Genomic DNA, 21,357 nt, shown 5'->3' with positions numbered 1-21,357 from the left:
CGAAGACTGTGTAATAAAAATTTGTTACTACATAATTATTACTATATTATACAAATACAGAGTGTAGACGTTGTCAAAGAACTACAAATATTCAATGACCAATTATGAATAAAATATCCATACTTTGCAATTACCGTAGATACTTTTAAATAATAATGTAAAAAAATGAACCTTTAAGGCTTTAAAATGTCTTTCTAGCTAAAAGTTTTAGTTTAGTTTTTAACCACAACGTATTTTTATCTAAAAATATGAACCACACCTTCAATAATAAAAAAAAACTAACAAAATACATAAGTTGAATTATGCCATATTTCTTAAGTTATTCTATTAGTTATTGCTTTTTTTTTTAATTTTTATTATTAAATACTTTTAAAATTGGTTTAGTATCGATTGGAATATTTTTTCCATATAAATCATTTAGGAAACTATAAATAAGTGTTCACACTCTTTAATGCTGAAAATATTTGATAATTTCAGATTATGACTATTATTAGATGCTCCTTTAAAAATTACTATGGTGTAGTATAGTTATAGTGAAAAAAATACTATTTAATACAAGATTAAAATTAATGTTTTAATTTAACTTAATTAAGTATTCAGTCCTCAAAAATCAATGTATACAATATTTTAATCAAGCCAGAATCCAGCTACCAAAAAACAAACATTAAATAAATACAAGTGGTTCGATTAAAAGTACTTCGGCTCATCACTAACGCATTTTTGTACGTTTTTAATGACACTTCACATTGACTTGTATCTTTTGTTAGAAAAATTACATTCAAAATTTTGTACAAAAAATTCTATGAAGAATTTAACTATCACTTTAATCCTATTATTTAAGATAATATATTTTTTAGAACTATCTTCAAACTGCCTTTTGGGTAACACTACAAGGAAACTTACGCGAATGTGGCCCAGAGATTTCTTAGTTGATAAACAAGTTGGTTAGCATAATCCACGAGTTATAAATATTTATTTTTAATATAAAAGTATAAATAAAAATAATACTCCCCCCGAAGTGCTTTTCTTCAATTCATGCACTTTTAGTTTTTGTACTAACATTTTTTGTATTATTTACATAAGTAGGAACGATTTTTAAATGCTTATAATTGAATACTATTGTTTGCCTATTGAATTCACTTATATTTATTGTATCATACATTTTCTAAATTAATTATAATACAGTATTTGTATTTAATTTTTATGAAAATAGTGTGAACTTATGAATACATTAATACATTAATACATTAATATGGCGAAATTACGTTTTTGATGGAGGAGTTGATTAAGTCACTTCCTAGGAATGAAATAATATACTAGCCAGTATTGAAGATTATTAGTTGTTTAGGTAATATAAATTTATGATAGTATATTTAAAATACCAACATATTAAATCATAAGCCAAATAATAATTGTCTATTTATCTTAAAATCTTATCTTGTTGAAATTTAACTTTGAGCAGTCACTCATTATTTATTTGGTATGATATAAAATGTACAACTACATTTAAATTTTTATATTTTGTGTATACCTATGTATAGATTATAAAATAAACAATTCTATAATCAATGATCTAAATAAAATGTACTAAAATAAAAAATAATTCAAACACCCATTAAAAAGTACAATACTTAAATATAATATACTTTTATCATTGAAGTAAAATAAATGAATTTAATATTTTATTAAATTAAAGTGTTAATTAATGAAATTAATTTAAAAAAAAAAATTTAATTGATATTACTAAATATTCTCTGCAAATCTCTCGACCCCGCTCTCAAATTTCAGAAAAAAAATGTTATAAAAAATGACCAGATTTACAAAAATACTTACATATGTAATAGTTATTTCAAAATTTCACAAGGGACTTGAAAATAAAATATATATTATATTATAAATAATAGAGCATACTATTTATTAATATTTTACATTTTTTTTTTCATATCCTTTCCCCAGCCAATTTTTTTCCCTGCGTTTGCTCCTAGTTAAAAAATTATATTAAAAAAAATGTACAGTTTTTAAAACAATTTGTATTACATTTATGAGACAATTATACTAATAAATCAAACAAATAAATATTTTTTATAATTAATAATTTGTACAATAAACTTAATGTAGCATATTAAATTATTATACACAAGAAAATTATTTATTTACGGATTTTTTTTTAATTTTTTTTTTAATGATGTTACAAAATATAGTATGTAGTTTGACAATACTCCATAAGAAAAAAATTCATACAAAATACAAAGTGCTACTGGTAAATTGATGATATAATAAATACATTACTTATTCGAATAATATGCAAAAATGTTGCAAATCAGACTTATAATTAGATAAACTGATACAGTCCATCTTTAAAATATATTATTTATCTTTTTTATAATTCCTCGTGTTCAGGTGATTCTTCTTTTTCTTCTTCTTCTTCTATTTGCTGATCAGCAATAGGTTCATCATCATCATAACTTACTTTCTCATCCAAAGGAATTCCTAATGACTGTTTCATTAAAGCTTCAACGCTTTCAGCAAAGTCTGCAGATTCTTGGAGCATAAATCCTGATCTTAATGTAGCTAAACATTAAAAATAAATATTTTATTATTTTTAAAATTAAAATTATATGAAAAATACATTGGTACAATATAATTTAAATTGTTTGACCGTTTATAATAAATTGAAATAATAATTGAATATAAAAATAAAAATTTTGAATTATTAATAACAGGAAAAAATAAATACTATAACCTAATTTACCTGTTCTAAACAACATAACAGCAATTTCTTTTGCCTTTGGGTCTTCAGGATCATCTCGAACTCTTCTTAACAAATCTTTAATAAGAGGATGGCGAGGGTTTATTTCAAGAGATTTCCGTTGTTTTAAATAAAACTCTCTTTGTGGATCATCAGCTTTTTGATGAGCATTAGATAGAGCTAATCTTTCCATGTTACCAGTCCATCCAAACATTCCAGCAACAAGGGCACATGGAGATTCAGCCAAACGGTCAGATACAACTGCCTTAGAAATCTAAATATTGAACAAATATAAACAAACAAAACATAAAATATAGTTGTCTATAAGTATACACTCAATAAATTATATATTTAATATTAATAATATTATGCATTATTTGGTATTTTCATTTTTTTTCCCTTAGTTTCAATTATAAAAAATATATTAATATTTTATGTGAATTTCTTTCAATAGCAGTTATGTTTTAGTTAATTTATATATAGAAATGCACAAATTTAAAACTAAAAAAATTAGTAACAGAAATTATCTTTATTAGTGGTGATTGGGAGAAGAGCGTTTTAAGAAGTCTTTCAACTCCAATTTAGGAGATTTTTATCATTTCCAATCCACATTTGAATTTGGTGTTAACTACTTGAGTACTAGGAGGTAGAGTAACAATATTGAAACCATTTTTTCAATGAACTTTAGCTACTAGATTAAACAAATTATAAAAAATTATATCTTAGACTTATACATTTCTTCTTCTTAGAATAGTTTGAGAGGATAGGGAGCCTGTTCAAGCTCAAAGTAGTTCTTGAGTTTTTCATCAGATTTTTTTATGTATGATATTCTTCGAAAAATTACACCAGGATTAACAGGAATTTCTTCCTTATGAATTTTTGAAGAAAAATCATGTAGGGATATCACTCAATTTTTTTGCTGGAACTTGACAAAATTACTTTCTATTAAATACTTAAATAAATACTGATCCAATGCTTATCTTATATGTTAGATGTCAATTTATCTTTTTGTCTCCTATCACTCAAGTACTTTAGATATCACGTTGGATACACTACGATATGAGCTTTTCACAAAATCTTTTATGAAGAAGGGTTTCAATTTTGCTTTTCTACCTCCTACTCAAATAGCCACACATCACATTCCTTGCATAATTATCACCAAATTCATATGTGGATTGGAAATTATAAAAATTTGCTAGATTGAAAATGGAAGAATTCAAAAAATCTTCTTTCAATCACTATGAATAAAGAGACGTTTCCACAATTTGTCTTAAATACAATTTCATGTAAATGTGTGAAGAGATGTAGTGGACCATGCAGTTGCCAAAAACTAGGCATGACTTATTCAAATATATATTTTTTTAATTGTTGGGGACAAGCATACACAAACTGTTCGAAATACGAAGATTTAAATTTAGTAAGCCATATCATTGAAATTTACAAGGATTTTGAAAAAATAATTGAAAAATACCATGAAACAGAAAGAGAGGACAAAGAAGACAAACAATGATAAAGAACACCAGATAAATCATTTGACAAATTTTGTAAAAACAACTATTAATTAGTACAAGAATAATATAACATTAATATAATATACGAGTTTGTTACAAACATGCAATAATAATTGTAATTTAGCAACGCATAATTGCCATTCATTTGAAGCCGGTGATTTAAGGTTCTAATTTCAAAATTTATTTTTAAACCATGATACTTTGTCAAAACTATTGACATTACTTTATAACATTATTTTATAGAGAATCTAAAGCTCTATATTTTAGACCAAGTTACGTTTGTTGATAAAACTCAGTTTACGGGTTATTATCAAACAACTAACAAAAAAACTCCAATTTTAGAGCTGTATCAAAATGACAGCAAACGCCGATCTCAAAGGTTAGGTTAGGGAAAAATATATTTCCTTAATATCAGACCTATGCTTAAGCAATTAAAATTATTTCTAACTTACCACTAGTTAATTCCAAATTCAAACATAATTTGATTGGCCTGAACACCATATTTATTATTATATTATATTATATATATATTATTACTAATACACTTTATTATTTATATTTTATACTTATATTGTGTGTTTGAATTAAGTTCCTTTAAAAATTAAAGAAGAGTACAAAATCTAAATGTATAATCTTTTTAAATATCTAGAATCGACTTCAAACTCAATAAAAAAGAACAATAAGTTTTTAAATATTGCATACCAAGACGTTCAAAAATTTAAAATTTGATATATATCAAATCAATTTTATATCAAACTCACCATATCTTTTAGACCATGTTCACCAAGCCATTTTGTTAGTGGTTCAAATTGTTTTTTCAATTCTTCAGCCTTTTCTTTATTTTCAGCAAGTGTAACACCTTCTTTAGCCACATTTTGGAACTTTTTACCTTCAAATTCTGGAATAGCTGATAATGTGTATTCATCTACAGCTTCAATTAAATATAATACTTCATATCCTTTGCGAATAATTCCCTCGACAAAAGGGGAACGTTCGAGTTCAGCTCTACTGGAACCAGCAATATAGTAAATATGTTCTTGCTTCTCATTCATACGTTTCACATAGTCTGCCAATGATGTAGGAATTTCTTCAACAGATGATTGGAAACGTAACAATTTCGCTAGACGAGCTCTATTGGATGGATCTTCAATTATGCCCAATTTAATGCTATAAGTTTTTGAAATGAATATTAAATTAAATTTATTAATTCATAAATTTATTTTATAGTATTTAAAAAATAAAAATGTACTTACTTTGTTGAGTATTCAGCCCAGAACTTTTTATATGATTCTTCATCTAATTTTTTAAGCATATCTAAAGCTTTACGAATCAGTTTTTTCCTAATAATTTTGAGCAATTTGTGTTGCTGTAATACTTCTCTAGATACATTCAGTGGTAAATCATCAGAGTCAACTATTCCTTGAAGGAAACTTAAATACTTGGGCAATAAATCAGTAAATTCATCGGTTATAAAAACTCTTCTAACATAAAGTTTAATGTTATCAGTAACTGTGCCATATTTGTTAAACGTATCTGATGGTTGAGCAGATGGAACATACAGCAACGATTTAAATGATACTTCACCTTCTGCATTAAAATGTGTATAGGTTAATGGATCTTTAGTATCTTTAGTCAGTGCTTTATAAAATTCAGTATATTCATTTTCTTCTACTTGATCAGGTTTACGAGTCCAAATAGGTTTATGATCATTAAGTATTTCCCAGTCCCAAACTGTTTTGTCAACTTTTTTGGTTTTTGGTTTTTCTTCTTCTTTAGCATCTTCAACTGCACCATCTTCTTCTGATTTCTCTTCTTTTTCTGTTTCTGTTTCTTCTTCTTCAATTGGTTCTTCTACAGTTTCAGTTTTGCTTGACCACAAATAAATAGGGAAATTGATAAATTGTGAGTATTTTTTCACTAAATTTTTTAGAGTATCTAATTCTAAATTATCAAGAGCTTCTTTTTTCAATTGTAAACTAAAAATACAAATTACAAAAAATATAAATTATTATTTAATTTAAAAGGTTATTAATAGGGTATTTAATTAACCAATAAACCTTATTTGTGTGCCTCTCTTAAGAGTTGGTCCTCTAGGATCTTCGACAATGGAAAAGCTATTAGCATCAGATTCCCAAATATATTGTTTATCATCATTATGTTTAGTTGTTACTAAAACTTTATCAGCAACAAGAAAAGCAGAATAAAATCCAACACCAAATTGTCCAATCATATCATTAACATTTTTATCCTGACCGTCAGCGTTATTTATATTACTTAGAAATTCAGCTGTACCAGACTTAGCTATAGTACCCAAATTTTTTACTAGATCATCACGAGTCATACCAATACCCGTGTCTGTTATATGCAACATCTGGGATTCTTTATTTACCTAATATATAAAATAATTATTAGAAAAGTCAAAATACATTAAATGTGGATAAAAGGAATTATGAAGTCATTGTAAGTTATGACATTAATATGTTAATTGAATTTATAGATCACAATAAAAAAAAAAATTATAGTTCTATTAAATTTAATTTACCATTAATATGTTAGTATGGTCATATAAATGTAAAATAATAAAAAAATAATATAAAGTTAAATATGAAAGTGCATGATTAACATCTTGAGATTAACAGATTTTAATATTTAAATAATTAATAAGAGAATATAGAAAATAAAAATTAATTTATGAATTGTGTAAAACAACAATTAATTTATACTTATTATGTAAAAGTAATAATAAATCAATTTAAAATATAAATTAAAATTGAATAAACGATCAGCATTGTCCAACACAAAGTTATTAAAATAATCAACATTATATACTAATTACCTTTATTCTTATTGAAAGTTCATTAGTTGCGTCCAAAAGATTAGCATTAGACAATGCTAATAGCCTAATTTTGTCCAAAGCATCAGAAGCATTGGAAATAAGCTCTCTTAAGTAAATCTAAAAAATTAATATAAAATAATTATCATTAAAATTAAATAAAATAAATAGGTCATATAATATTTACTTCTTTATTTCTATATAATGAGTTGATAATCAGTTTCATCATTCGATTTACTTCAGCTTGGAAAGTAAAATTTTCAGCTTGTTCTTTTAACTCTCGTAATTGGGCAGCATTTAACCCATCTAATTTTATTCGTTCTTCTTCAACTACTACTACATTATCATCTAAAATAAAATTTAAACAATAATGAAATTCTGAAATTTAGCTACCTACATAGAATGTATTTAACATTATGTAAAATTAAAATTTTTTTTGAATATTACATAAAAAACTTTCTACTTAAAAACATAAGATTTTCAGTTACTACACGAGTCGCAACTGAAATTAATTAAGAAATTAATATTGTTATAAAATATAAAAATAAGAAAGTAAAATACCAATCAAATAATAACATATATTTTTTATATACCATATTAGCAAGTAGGGAATTAATTAGATTTATAATTTTTTGAATTCATATAGGTAAATAGGAGACATTAATAATATGTAAAGTATGATAAAAGAAGTCCATAAAATTGAAAATATTACAGAGATATTAATTGCTTAACATTTGGTATAATAATGAGACTTACATTACTATATAGTTTTAATTAAAAATTATTAGTTCAATATTATTTACTGTCATTATATTTTAATCACAGATTTACAACATAAATTACCCTAACCTTATTTTAAATAAAACAAATATTTATTTTTAAAGTATGTACTATTAAAATAAATTAATAAAAAAACAGTTTGTGGCTGTTTTAAATGCTCGTTAATTTTATTTTGTATTTTTTATTATATATTTTTTTATTTCAACAATAGGTATGTAAATGCAGATCATCACAGTAAGCTTTGCAAGAACTTGATTTAAATAATATATAATATAGTATCATAATAATTAATATAGGAGATTGTAAATATTCAATTTTAATTTACCAGTAGTTGCACCTTCTTTACTAGCACCTTCAACAGTCGATGAAACTGTAAACTCTTGTAATACATCTCCTTCACCTTCCAAACTTTCGGCTACAGACCGGTCTAAATTTAAAGTGCATTAACATTGTAAAATTATACCAACAAAAAATTAAATAAATTGCTTAGGAAAAAAAAAAATAACTTACCAATTATTATTGAAAACGACAAGCTGAAAACAACAAGTATTAAATACTTGAGTTTTATCATGCTGACGTGATGTTGGCCAACGGTTTAAAACGAAAATTGTCAATATGAATTGACGACAAAACAACAGCTCAAAAATCAAGAATATTATATGAAGTAGAACGAACAGTGGACATGCATTAAAGAATATTAGAACAACTGTAATATACCAACACCCGCCACACTGTTATAAATATAAACATCGACCAATAAAAACGCTACACGAACATTGGATCGACCAATCCTGTACTATTATGTGGCTTTTCCTTAGGAAAACACGGTATGATGTTAGTGACGTCACACGTAAATAAATGTAATTCGTGATGTGTCATTCGATCAACAACAGTATGCCGGTCAAAACAAAATTAGGTACTTAAAATCTGATAAAAAATAAATATATCGTTATACGTGATAAGCTGATGAGTGATAATGTTACTAGATATTTATGGTTTTGCCTTAAATAAAATTGATTTGTAACTTCATTTTTGTATATGTCCGAACGAGTTATAATGTATGGAAAATCATCTCTTACTATCCTACGATCACTAGCACGTGAACTCCGGTCTTTCACTTCTAATGGTAAGTTACTCAACAAACCTCTGATGCAATGGATTCTGTCTGAATACCGATCCAACTTAGTAACTTCGGCGCAATATTGTCGTGGACCCAATGAGATGATATGGATTGGTGATACATATTTACAATATATACGAGCACAACGTGTATATCGTGAGCTCACCAATAAACATCAAAGACGTGAGAAAACTGTTCAAGAAACAGCAGACATGATTGGATTTAGATTACCTCAATCAACACCAGATGATAAAGTTAATTGAAATATTTACAGTATTTGTAGACATTTATTTTTTAGAGACATTATTAAAAATACAATTTTAGTTATATTTGTTTGAAGTATGAATTATATTATATTTTGGTATATTTCTAATATACGGAACACCTTTTTTTTTTAATTTACGTAGTTAAGTACCTTGAAATGATAGTGAAGTCTTAGCTCCCTTCCAAATATTTTAATAGCCCCCCCCTCAGAATCAAAACTTTGTTAGAAATGTTTTTCGTTGTTTTTCTAAAACAATTTTTATCTGTTCGTATTTTTTGAAAATCGTAAAATAAGAAATACATTGTTGGTTCATGATAGGTTCAGCAATCTTTCAATACAATATATTGAAAAAGATTTATCGAAAAATATAAAAAGCAATAATATTTTGAATATCATTGTTGATAAAAATAGATATTTGTAACAAAATATTAATTATTTTTAAATATACGTTATTTAGTGTCTTTTTTAATACAGTTTAAACATATCTATATTTTTAATAGTAATAAGTTTTACTTGAGCATGGGAAGGGGGTGTGGGGCAAACCCCCTACGGGTTATTTTACATTGAATTATTATAGCACCCCAAAAATTCAACCAAATGTCCGCCTATGCCAGTCTCTATGGGAAATAATAGAATTAAATTGTATTTAGCAAATAGGTTAAAAAGATGATAACGTCCAATTGAGAATCGAACCAGTCACTTACCTATATTTAGGTTGACGCGTTCCCAACCAGGTCACTGAATAAGCCTAAAGTATTATTTAAAGAAAAATATATATATATTGTAAAATACGCAAATTTAAAATTACCAAATTAATGATTTTTTACATTTTTTTTTGCACCATCATTTTTAAAACATCGATTTACCTAAGATTCCGAAAAAAAATTGCAAAAAAAAAAGTTTGTCCCGTAAAATAGAAATGTTCCTATATTATTATAGAATTTCTTATTTATCCTTCTTTTTTTCTTTGAGTTTGTCGTCCATTAAGACCATCCCATCACACATCCAATTCTCCAGCCTTTCCTATCCAATGCTTTTACTTTTTAATCGAATTCTCCCTCTATCAATATTTAATTATTTATCCTTAGCATGCTTATTTGTTTCTTTAGTAATTAATTTCCAAGTATTCTCCAGAAAAAGTCAATGATTTGAAACTAATAACTAACCTTTTTCAATTCTCAATGTTGGTCATAAATAAATTATTTATGCTATTGAGTTTCCTTTACTCTAATATTCTTTAATTAAATATTCTCTAATCACCAAATATTCTTCTTCTTTGGCAAAACTACTCTTTAATAGTTTTGGCCGCCACTACTATTTCACGCCATCTGTCCATATCATGTGTTACCTCCCTCCGGTTTTCAAATCTCAAGCTTAACATATCTTTTTCTGGGTCTACCTCAAGTCTCTTTCCTTTGCGATACCCATTCAGGAGGTGTTCTGAGTTGTTCATTTCCTCCTCGCTGCATGATGAATCCAAGGCATTGTATCCTCTGACCTTTGATGAAGTTAGTTACCATTTCGACTTCTAATTAAATTTTTTATTTATAAATATACAAATATTTATGAAATATAGAAAATTACTGTAAAAAAAAAATATATACATACTTAATAAGAATTATAAATAATAGATCAAATTTAGCTTTTAGTATAAAAATCATTTTATCAAGACATTTTAAACTACAAATAATACAATTAAGTTTTTACTGTACATTTTAATAAGGTTTAAGATTTTAATGAACTGAAAATCATAAAATAAAGTATGGTTTTTTAAAAAAATTGATAAATTAATACACTGACAGGAATTTTTGGAAGGAAATACTGTAAATATTTAAAATTATTTAAAATAAATATTTTATTTAAAAAACTGTTTATTGTATTTAATAGAAGCTTAATTACAAATACTAAAATATTAATATAAAATGGTTTTCTTAAATATATGTATACATAAAAAAAAAATTTAATTATGTAAAACATGAGTTTAAAATATAAGAGAAAGAATGTTGTCATTACACCAACATTATATTTAAAATTTTAAGTTTCCAATATTCTTTACACTAACAAATAAGAAAATTATATTATAAATACATAAATTTTAATGTTGAAATATTAAGCAATCATGTTATATTCTAAAAAATATATTACAAAAAACATTTTGCAGTGTAAATAAATTAAGTGGTCAAAATTTTTACTTTAATAGTAGTATACTTACTGCAGTTAGTACTCAACTTTAAAGTATAATAAATTATGTCATTAAGAATAAAAAACAAAACTTCCTAATAAATGTATGATAATACTTATACAAATTTTCACTTATTTAAATCAATTTTAAAATGGATTAAATTTAGGTCCTGGTCCAGACATATTTCTAGGTCCTGATGGTCTTGGATATCCACCACCACCCATATTATTAGAAAAAAATGAATTTGGAGGACCAGAATTTTCATTACGCCTGGAGAATGAATTGTTTCCAAATGAATTTCCACCGCCTCCGCCAGTACCTCCATATGAATTGTTTCCAAATCCACCAAAATTTCCACCATTGCCAGTATTTGGGGGTCCCATATCATCCATACTAAAATTATTACCTCCAGCACCCAGTCCGCCTCCAACTGGTCCATCCATAAAGAGTTCTATATATCTATGTTGCATATATGTTTTATCCTATAAATTCAAAAAATGAAACATTAAATTAACAATATTTTGGTAATTAAAATAAAAAATATTACTTTTGACATAGCTCTCATAGCATCTTCTTTGCTAGCAAATTCAACATTAGCTTCGCCAGATGGCCGGTTATTGTTATTGAAAAGAATTACTATTTCAACAGGTTCCAATGGTTCAAAAAACTGAAATTATATACATTTATAAAAGATACATCAATTCATAAAAGTTTAAAAGTATAAAAATATACGAACTGCAGCAATATCTTCTTCGTTTGCTTTAAAAGGTAATCCTCTCATATGAACAACATACAAAGGTCTACTCGGAGGAGCATTCCAGTTATTACTATTCCATCCTCCACCACCTCCGCCACTACCACCCATCATACCTTGGCCACTTCCACCACCCCCTCTTGGTCCGCCCATATTTCTACCACTATTCCATGGGCCACCACCATTATCATAACCATTATTTCCAAATGATTTGATATTACGACCAGCTCTCATGGGCATATCAAAGTACCGTCCACTACCTCCACTACCGCCACTATTACCAAAACGATCCATTCGATCATATGGAGTTTGCCGAGGTCTTCTTTGTAAAGCTTGATTACGAATTTCAGCTAAACTACTGCGGAATATCTCAATATATCTAAAGAATGATAAAAAAAAATTAATGTATTAAGTATTTACCATTAAAATATAGATATAAAATACCTAAAAATATTTAACTTAAAATAAAAATTAAATGTTCATCATTTTAAAAAAAATAATGAACATATAAATTACCATTTAAATTAATAAATATATATATATTTAAATATAAAAAAAAAATAAAAACAAACCACAAATAAGGAGGAGCGAAGGATAACCCTCCCGGCCTCCCTTTGCTTAACTACATGTGATTATATTACCCGCCAATTTTCACCGGGATAAATAGAGGAAGACACCCCACCTGTGTCCTATTTTCTCCTTGTGTTTCTGCAGAGCTTTCTCTGCATTCTCTCTGTCTACAAATTGTACAAAAGCTTCCCCCGTACTCCGCCCCGTGAAGTCGGTTGCTATGGTTATACCGTCTGTTGTCATCTCCAACCCTGTTGCCCACAATACAACCAATCATAGATAACCCAATCATTAGCACAACCAAAAACACAAACATTTTAATTAACAAAAAATAGATATAAATAAATTAGTCTGAAAATATTTAAAAAAAATAAGGCAATTCATTAAGGTTAATCATTTATTTTAACTGTTTATTAATAGTTTTGTGATATTTAATTTTCTAAGCAGTTGATTCTCATATAATTCTTAACAAATTTGATTTAGGTGATATACCTTATTATAAAGTATTTTACTTTCATTTCTATGGGATTCATAAATTTAAAACATATCAGACATTAATTGAAAAAAAATACTTGCAATATTGTGTACTGTCATAGTTAACTATTAGAATAATATAATGGATTGTACTTTCTTAATGATGTTTATTAGATATATTTAAATGTACTAAATCTAAAATGATAATAAAAAATATAAATATAAATATAAATCTACTTAAGAATGTCAGAAAAATAATTTTATTAATTAGATATTCTATATAAAAATATGGAAAACAACAATATTTTAAGTACTATATATAATAAACAATAGAAACTTACAAGCCATTACTTATACATTTAGAATCTATAAATTTCAGTTTATACTGTTTAATAAATACAAATATCACAAAAAATTAACAATATTCATTTCGTTCTTATTGAATCACCAAAAAAATCATATTTAGCACCAACCCATAAGTTGAGAAAACAAATTAATAAAAATAATGCATTTCAAGGTTTAAACAAAAAAGTCTACCTTGAAAAAATTGTATTATATCATCTTTTGTAGATCCAAATGGAAGACCTCTTAATCGAACACAATTATCATCTAATACACTATCGAGTGTAGATCCAGTTTTTTTAATCACCCATTCCATTTCTGAACGTTTTGATCTAAATACTGAAAATATAAGATAATATATTTAAGTTAATATAATAACAGTTTATTAATTTATATAGATTATAAATATAGTTAAAAAACTATATATATTAACTATAGATTAATATTTATAAATATATTGTCATAAGTCATACCCTCAACTTTTTGGTAGCTTTCGCTCAAGTCATATATATATATATATACTATTAGTCTCTATACACTAGGGATCTGGAACCTTTTCATAGAAAAGCCATTTTTTTAAATAAGTTTCAAAACCGTTTTGTTGTAAGTTTTTATCACAAATGAGATATTTTGAATGTCCCATGGTGTTTTGGTAAACGCAAAAGTATCAGTCACCAAGGCCGTATCTGGGGGGAGGCCTCTAGGGTGTCTGGAATCCCCACGAAATTTCTTCAATATTTTACGAATATTTAAAACACTCATTTATTTTAAATATCAACATAAATTTTCTGTCAAAAATCACTTAAACTCCAATTAATCATTGACTGCTTTTAATTTTATATCGTATCATATGAATTTATGATATTAATCTCAATAAAAGAAGATTAAATCTTTTTCTGTCTTATTTTCAACCAAATATTAAAAGTTAAAATCTAAATTCAGTAAAATTACAATATACATGTTTTGGACCTCTCCCAAAAAAAATTTCTAGATACAGCCTTGTCAGTCCTTCACTTTTAAATCATCTATTTTTCTCTTTAATTTTATGCTTTTTGTTTATAGAAATCTTGTTCACAATATTGCTGTTTTAATACAGTGAAACGTTTATAGAAAAACCTATGTTAGAAAATAGTACAAGAAAAAATTACCGAACTATACTGCACTGATAGAATTGACCTATGAATTCACATATCGATTTATAATATAATAATATACAAAATAATAATAATCAAGTATACTAGATAAGACACATACATATATATTATATACACCATAAAACTAATTGTGCGATAAGGTTAAAAAATATTGTGAAGTCACTATCGATAAAATATTATTTTATTTTTACTTGAAAAAAATAATCGTTATTAAGATTCAAAAATATTATCACTATAACGTATAATATAATTTATATTTTTTGGGTCTCGATATTAATATATTTTCCAAAGAGTTAAAAATTGCATGTTAAGAAGCTGCAGGTACTAGAAATCTGCTATATACTCTGTTTATTTTCTAATAATTATCAACCTTTTTCTTAACTAACTTATCCACTTATCAACCTATTATTAACTACTTCCAGATTTTCAGATTTTAGTGATATAAATAATAAATAACAACAATTTTAAGAATATAAGACAACAAGAACTGCCTTCATCCCTGATAATAGCTCTGAACCTGATAATTTTTTTTTTTTAACTTGCTTATGTATTAAAAGGATATTACTCCCACATATATTATCAGTTTTAAAAATATACAATATAACAAATCAGTATGTAATGAAATAAATTGTGTAATTAATTTTAATATACATAAGTTAGATAAACTGACATATTGCCAAGCTTAAAAAAAAAATAACATTATCTGTCTTGTCATAAATTTATTATATTTTAATAATTTAGTGAGTTATTTTTAAAATTGTAATATTTCACAAAATCTTATATAATTGTATATATCTTATATAACTGTATTTATCGTTAAAATGTATAATATGAATAATTGATAACTATCTTAAGTCACATCTAGCTACTTTAATAATGAAGAATTTAACCATTTTTTATGAGTTATACAGTCTCTTACCATGTTTTACCAATTTTTATTATTTCAATTAATATTGAAATATATAAGTTTAAATTTTAATGTAACATTGTGTAAAGAGGACGCATATATAATTATTAACACAATTTTTATTTTCACCACAAATCACTTTAAAACAATAACTTTCTTGATTGATTCACTATAAAAATTTCAATATAGTCAACAATGTACATATTAATCTAAAAATTTAAATGTAATATACGTAAATATCCAATGAATATTTCCTAATTAAAAGCCATTTTAGTTTCTAAAGAGGTAGGTAAGAAAATTTTTTAGTTGAATATTTATTAACAGTAATAAATATAAACTATTAGTAATAGCATTAATTATTAATTATACAATACATACATACATAATTCTACATAAAATGTTATAGATTTTATAATAAAAACTGGTTTGTTTGAAAGTACAAATTATCTGGAATGATGCTTATGATATGCTTCTATTCATATCGGAATTTCATGATTGTAGTAATTCAAGGTGGCGTAATGTAAAAGCAATACTAATAATTTATATTTATTACTGTTAATAACAATACAACTTAAATACTTCTTCATACCACTTTTCTAGAAACTAAAATAGCTTTTACTCAGAAAATATTCATCAGATATTTATGAATATTTCATTAAAATGTTTAGAATAATATCTTACACAATGTGACTATATTGAAATTTATACAATGAAAACAACTGGATAATTAATTATATAAAGTGATCCAGGGTTGAATATAAAAAATGTATTTTAGTTATAAATGTGTTCCCATTATACAAAATACAATTGAGAAAAAAATTTTTTTTTTTAACCCGTCAGAAGTCGCGTATGAGCGGTGCTCATTCCGTTATTAGTTTAGCTACCAATGGTTTCAATTTAATTTTTAAATTGTTGAAAACTACGTATACCTTATGTTATCTTATCTGGACACTTTTCTAAAAATAAAATAACCCAATCCATAGTCTTGTGTTGAAATGACAATTGATTAAACTTGTCAGTACCGATAGTGAGCAGCGCGCTTATACGCGACTGATATGTATTACCTATGTATGTACATTAATTTTTTTACTTTTCATCTCCAAGTATTATTATTTTTTAAAACTTTAACTATAATTAATTATAATGTATTTATTTCAATTTTTCAACTCCAAGTATGATTTATAAATTTTCAATAATTATATTATATAATTATGTATTTTTTAATTTTTATTTCAGAGATTTCTATCTTAGTTTTTTGATTGTAATAAGTTTTAATTAAGTATTGTAACTACCATCTATTAATAATAAATAAACAAAGTGATCTTGATTAATAACCCATAAAAAATTAACATTTACAGTTCGATTTACAACATTAATTAGTAAAAACTGAGAAAGTGAGCGCCGCGCTCATACGCACCTAACTGTGTTACAAATATACACGCGCCTACTGACAGGTTAACTATATTTTAACTATATATTAATATAAAAATCAGTATAACACAATGAGACATTCTGTACACGTTTGTATTATTATAATAATAAATTATAATTTCACCTTCAATATAACGATTGCCCATATGTTCTCGATCTTTTTTAAGTGCAGCCTTAAGATCTTCCTCAGATTCCATTTCAACATAAGCTTCACCACTAGGACGTCCTTCTCTAGCCATAGTAAGATGTACTCCTGCAGTTCCACCTCTAACTTTTGCTTCACCTAAACATTAAATATATATGACAATTAAAATTAATATGCAATAAATAATTTTAATTAATGAATTTAATTTCATTAGTCATAGGCAGGAATTCATTTACGGAAAAAAAAAATCATAAAAAAGCAAAGAAACTTCTAGAAATAAAAAATTAATATTTATATTAAAAGTAGCATAAAATACATCTGAAAGCTTTACAACCAATCTAGTTTCAATTCTAAAAATTCAATACAATACAACATTTATTAGTACAAATAGTTATGGGTCTTGAATTATATCTGGTTGTAAAATATTTTAAAACAATAAGCCATAAAAATCTTTATGAAATAAAGATATTAAGGTTTTATACGCAATACATTATACCTAGAGTTAAAATTTATCTCAAAATACCAACAAATATGCTAAAATTAATAATAAACTTAAAGTCAAATACCTAATATGCTAAGAAATTTGATTATATCATCAGCCGTAGCTGACCATGGAAGACCACGCATTTTCACAACAAATCCTTCATTAGACTGATTTTCATCATCAATTTGTTCATTTGATCTTTTTTGGTCTTCGTTAATTTGTGGCTGTGTTGGTGAAGGTTGTTCTTGTTTTAGCTGCTGCTGCTGCTGCTGCTGCTGCTGTTGTTGTTGTTGTTGTTGTTGTTGTTGTTGTTGCTGCTGCTGCTGTTGTTGTGGTTGCTGCTGATTCATCTTTAGTTATCTACATACCAACATAATACAATAATAATATAAAATATATTAAGTAACATTTCAAAAAAAAAATTGCTTTTACTTTAAATAGTTTCTCTCAATGCTGAATATTAATGAGTAATAATGATATTATTATACTTATTTTTCCAACATAAAAGTAATGAAAGCAATGTAGAACTTAAAAATAAAATACTTGAAATCATAAAAGGGTAAATTATCCCAATAAACAAAGACGGTCAACAACAATAGACAATGTTAACTAAGCACATACAAAAAATATTTAAGACATTCAAAAACCATCGCAATTCAAATAGACAAATAACTATGCTTCAAAAAGAATTGAACGACAAACGACTGAACAGGGAAAACGTATGACAAAATGGCCGTCCTGAAATATTTGCTTAATGTTTACACATTATTCAAAACGTTTTTCTTCCATGTATTATTGTTTAATCCATGATAACTCAAAATTCCAATTTTTTTTATTTTTATTAAATCAGTGTTTCTCAAACTGTTGGTCGCGACCCCCCAGGGGGTCGCGTGAAGTTTTTTTTTTAATTATACAGTTTGTAAGAAATAAGCACATTCATCACACACGCCTAATTAATTAAGTATTATATTATTATTATTATTATTATTATAAGGCAGTCAATAAGTAGGTAATAAAATAGAAAAAATTTGTTTTTTAAAAATTATTTTTATTGATTTTGTAAATGTAAAACTATGGGGTCGCGATAGATTTTTAGAAAAAAATTTGGGTCGCGGTCCTAATAAGATTAAGAATCACTGTATTAAATGAAAAATACACAAATACACAACTATAATTTTTATTCTACAATAAGTTTAATAAATTATAAATACGTGTACATAGGTAATCATTAGAATTTTTTTTTTTTTTATTATTGTTTAAGCATCAACTACAAGGTTATTAGCTTAACTGTTATTACATTTTTACATTTTACGGAGTTATAAGTTAATGGACAATTCGATTATAAACAATTATAAACAAGTATTACAAATAAACAACTTGTTATATGCTGTTATACAATTCTATTTCTTTAAGGTATAAAATTGTGTTTCGCCAGTTAGAAAAAGGACCAATAGCATCATACAAGTTATCAGGGATGTTGAAGTTTCTTCTGGCTGCATCAAAGTTTGGGCAGTGGACAATTATGTGTTTAATAGAGTAGTCTATGTTGCATGTTGGGCATAGGGGTGGATCTGTTTTAGCCATGAGATGTCCGTGTGTGAATTTGGTATGGCCGATTCTTAAGCGATTAAGAATTACCTCATTTTTCCTATTTAGGTCGGTGAATTTTGGCCAGAGTTCAACAGAGTGTTTAATTTCTCTAAGTTTGTTTTCCGTGGTGTTGTGCCATTTTGAGTTCCACCATTCAACGCAGTAATTATTTATATTCCTCTTTATGTCAACAAGTGAGGAAAAGGGGATTAATTCACTGTTTGGACTCATAATTGCATTTCTAGCTGCTTCATCAGCCTTTTCATTTCCCTTTATGTTGCAATGACCAGGGATCCATATGAATTGAATATCTTTGCTTGATTTTGAAAGAAGGTTGCTAATTAGTATAGCCAATGGCTCTGAAAGTGTTATTGATTGCAGATTAGCTAAGGCACTGAGTGAGTCGGAACATATATCTATTTTAGTATCTTGAATCTGTAGAGCTAATTGGACTCCTTTATATAAAGCAAGATATTCAGCTGTATAAATGCTGTTGTAAATGTTAAGTTTGAACTGCTTAGTTTCGTTGAGGTGAACTATTGCAAGTCCTATTCCCATTTCTGTTTTAGAAGCATCGGTGTAGATCTGAGTACTGGTACTGGAACTATGTATAAGTTCGTTGAATAAATTGTTGTAGATAATATTTGAAGTTTCTTTTTTCGAGTGAACTGTTAGGCTTGTATCAACTCGGAAATTAGGTTGTTTCCAAGTAGGTATCTGGCAGTTTTCACGTTGGCATATTTCATTGGCTACAATATTAATTTCCATCATCTCTTGCTGTAGTCTAAGTCCTAATGGTTTTCTTAATTTAGGATTATGTTGGTATATATTGGAGAAACGATTTTTATTTAGAAAATGAATGGTTGAATTATTTGGTGTAGATAAGATACGAGCTATATAATTAAGAGATAACTTAAGTCTACGGAAATGAAGTGGAGGTTCTCCAGTCAGGGAAAGCAAACTTATTATCGGGCTACTTTTAAAAGCTCCAATTGACAATCTGTTATAGGTTAAGGAAAAACCAGGGTGTGTGTTAAAGAGTTCATGAGTAGATTCTAACCATTCATCGATGTTTGTAAGAACTTCATCATTAGAGCTGGAACTAGGCCCGGTTTTTAGTTTTTTGCTTGTAATTCCTTTGGTTATTTTTGCTGATTGAGTTTGGCCGTCTTGTGTATTAGGGGGCCTCACGATTGGAGGTGAGCTGGATGGGAGAGACGAGCTTGATGATGTAGGTGAAGGCGGCTGAGAATTAGTTACAGTAGAAGGAGCTGGGCGTTTTCCTGTCTGAAGAGACTTTACTTTAGTATTTAAGTTAGCTGACGATATTAGTTTGTCAGCTAGTGTAGGTTTTATAGACTGCTCCAAAGAAGTGACATTGGTACTTTCAACGGATAGGTTTATAAGTGAAGTGTCTCTATCCTGGGAGGAATTAACTTTTTGAGCATTGGTGATAGGTAAAGGGCAAGATACATTTATTATATTGTTGGCTGTTGATGATAGGTCTATAAGGGTTTCCATTTCAGTTTCTGTTTGTTCAGTAACATTAATTGAATTGGGTTTATTTGTACATTGGCTTGAGAAGTGACCAGTTTGGTGACATTGAAAACATGTTACCGTGTCATCAGTGATAAATATTCTGAACGTTGTGTTCTCTATTGTAACAGTGATGGAGCTAGGTAGTTTGGACATGCTATCTTGACTAATATAAATTTGTCTTCTAAAGCTTAATATGTGAGAAAATTGTTCAGTGGCGAATCCGGCTCTCATGTGAGAAATTTGCGAAACAGTTTTGATTCCTAGCTCATGAAGAGCGTCTATTATGAGTTGATTTGGGATAGTCGGGTAAACATTTGATAAAATAATTCTCTTAGAGGTGTTAATAAGTCTACGAATTGGGATTTCTATTCCATTAACTTGAATTGATGACTGAATCTTAAGTAAATTTTCCATAACGGTTTGGCTATTGAAGAAGACGCAAAATCTGTTATTGGAAATACGCGAAACAAATTGTATATTCTTTGCGGGAATAGTTTTGCTGATTGCGGTGACATAATCGATTTGTT

General features: G+C 26.8%; 3 protein-coding genes across 3 annotated transcripts; 1 reads left to right on the top strand and 2 right to left on the bottom strand.

The window, feature by feature from the left end:
* Positions 1 to 2,255: 2,255 nt before the first annotated feature.
* Positions 2,256 to 8,574, bottom strand: LOC112692849 (endoplasmin homolog). The gene is made up of 9 exons (XM_025567663.1): positions 8,384 to 8,574; positions 8,199 to 8,300; positions 7,281 to 7,441; positions 7,097 to 7,213; positions 6,318 to 6,649; positions 5,514 to 6,236; positions 5,022 to 5,427; positions 2,753 to 3,023; positions 2,256 to 2,571 (listed from the first exon to the last, which is right to left on the bottom strand). The coding sequence occupies exons 1-9, from the start codon at positions 8,442 to 8,444 to the stop codon at positions 2,381 to 2,383; spliced, it is 2,364 nt and encodes a 787-aa protein (XP_025423448.1). The 5' UTR covers positions 8,445 to 8,574; the 3' UTR covers positions 2,256 to 2,380.
* Positions 8,575 to 8,694: 120 nt separating this feature from the next.
* Positions 8,695 to 9,322, top strand: LOC112692850 (protein FMC1 homolog). The gene has a single exon (XM_025567664.1). The coding sequence runs from the start codon at positions 8,912 to 8,914 to the stop codon at positions 9,254 to 9,256; it is 345 nt and encodes a 114-aa protein (XP_025423449.1). The 5' UTR covers positions 8,695 to 8,911; the 3' UTR covers positions 9,257 to 9,322.
* Positions 9,323 to 11,399: 2,077 nt separating this feature from the next.
* LOC112692857 (heterogeneous nuclear ribonucleoprotein H3-like) lies at positions 11,400 to 18,425 on the bottom strand. The gene is made up of 8 exons (XM_025567672.1): positions 18,134 to 18,425; positions 17,784 to 18,061; positions 17,197 to 17,355; positions 13,776 to 13,919; positions 12,877 to 13,015; positions 12,177 to 12,573; positions 11,988 to 12,107; positions 11,400 to 11,922 (listed from the first exon to the last, which is right to left on the bottom strand). The coding sequence occupies exons 2-8, from the start codon at positions 18,049 to 18,051 to the stop codon at positions 11,587 to 11,589; spliced, it is 1,563 nt and encodes a 520-aa protein (XP_025423457.1). The 5' UTR covers positions 18,052 to 18,061; positions 18,134 to 18,425; the 3' UTR covers positions 11,400 to 11,586.
* Positions 18,426 to 21,357: the final 2,932 nt, after the last annotated feature.

Source organism: Sipha flava, unplaced genomic scaffold, assembly GCF_003268045.1.
Source record: "Sipha flava isolate LNK unplaced genomic scaffold, YSA_version1 77_pilon_pilon, whole genome shotgun sequence".
In the NCBI taxonomy this organism is placed as follows: domain Eukaryota; kingdom Metazoa; phylum Arthropoda; class Insecta; order Hemiptera; family Aphididae; genus Sipha; species Sipha flava.
Note: the sequence above shows the minus strand (reverse complement) of the source record. Positions and strands in the feature narration are given on the sequence as shown.

What these genes read in the sequence shown, in the direction of transcription:
- LOC112692849 (XM_025567663.1), bottom strand. Translation starts at nt 8,444, where the DNA reads ATGATAAAACTCAAGTATTTAATACTTGTTGTTTTCAGCTTGTCGTTT. An exon ending in TGGGCTGAATACTCAACAAA is followed by an intron (nt 5,428 to 5,513) that starts GTAAGTACATTT and finishes AAAAACTTATAG; the next exon opens with CATTAAATTGGGCATAATTG. An exon ending in TGTTATGTTGTTTAGAACAG is followed by an intron (nt 2,572 to 2,752) that starts GTAAATTAGGTT and finishes TTTAATGTTTAG; the next exon opens with CTACATTAAGATCAGGATTT.
- LOC112692850 (XM_025567664.1), top strand. Translation starts at nt 8,912, where the DNA reads ATGTCCGAACGAGTTATAATGTATGGAAAATCATCTCTTACTATCCTA.
- LOC112692857 (XM_025567672.1), bottom strand. Translation starts at nt 18,051, where the DNA reads ATGAATCAGCAGCAACCACAACAACAGCAGCAGCAGCAACAACAACAA. An exon ending in CAAATTTCTTAGCATATTAG is followed by an intron (nt 17,356 to 17,783) that starts GTATTTGACTTT and finishes TTTAATGTTTAG; the next exon opens with GTGAAGCAAAAGTTAGAGGT. An exon ending in AAGGAGAAAATAGGACACAG is followed by an intron (nt 12,574 to 12,876) that starts GTGGGGTGTCTT and finishes ATCATTCTTTAG; the next exon opens with ATATATTGAGATATTCCGCA.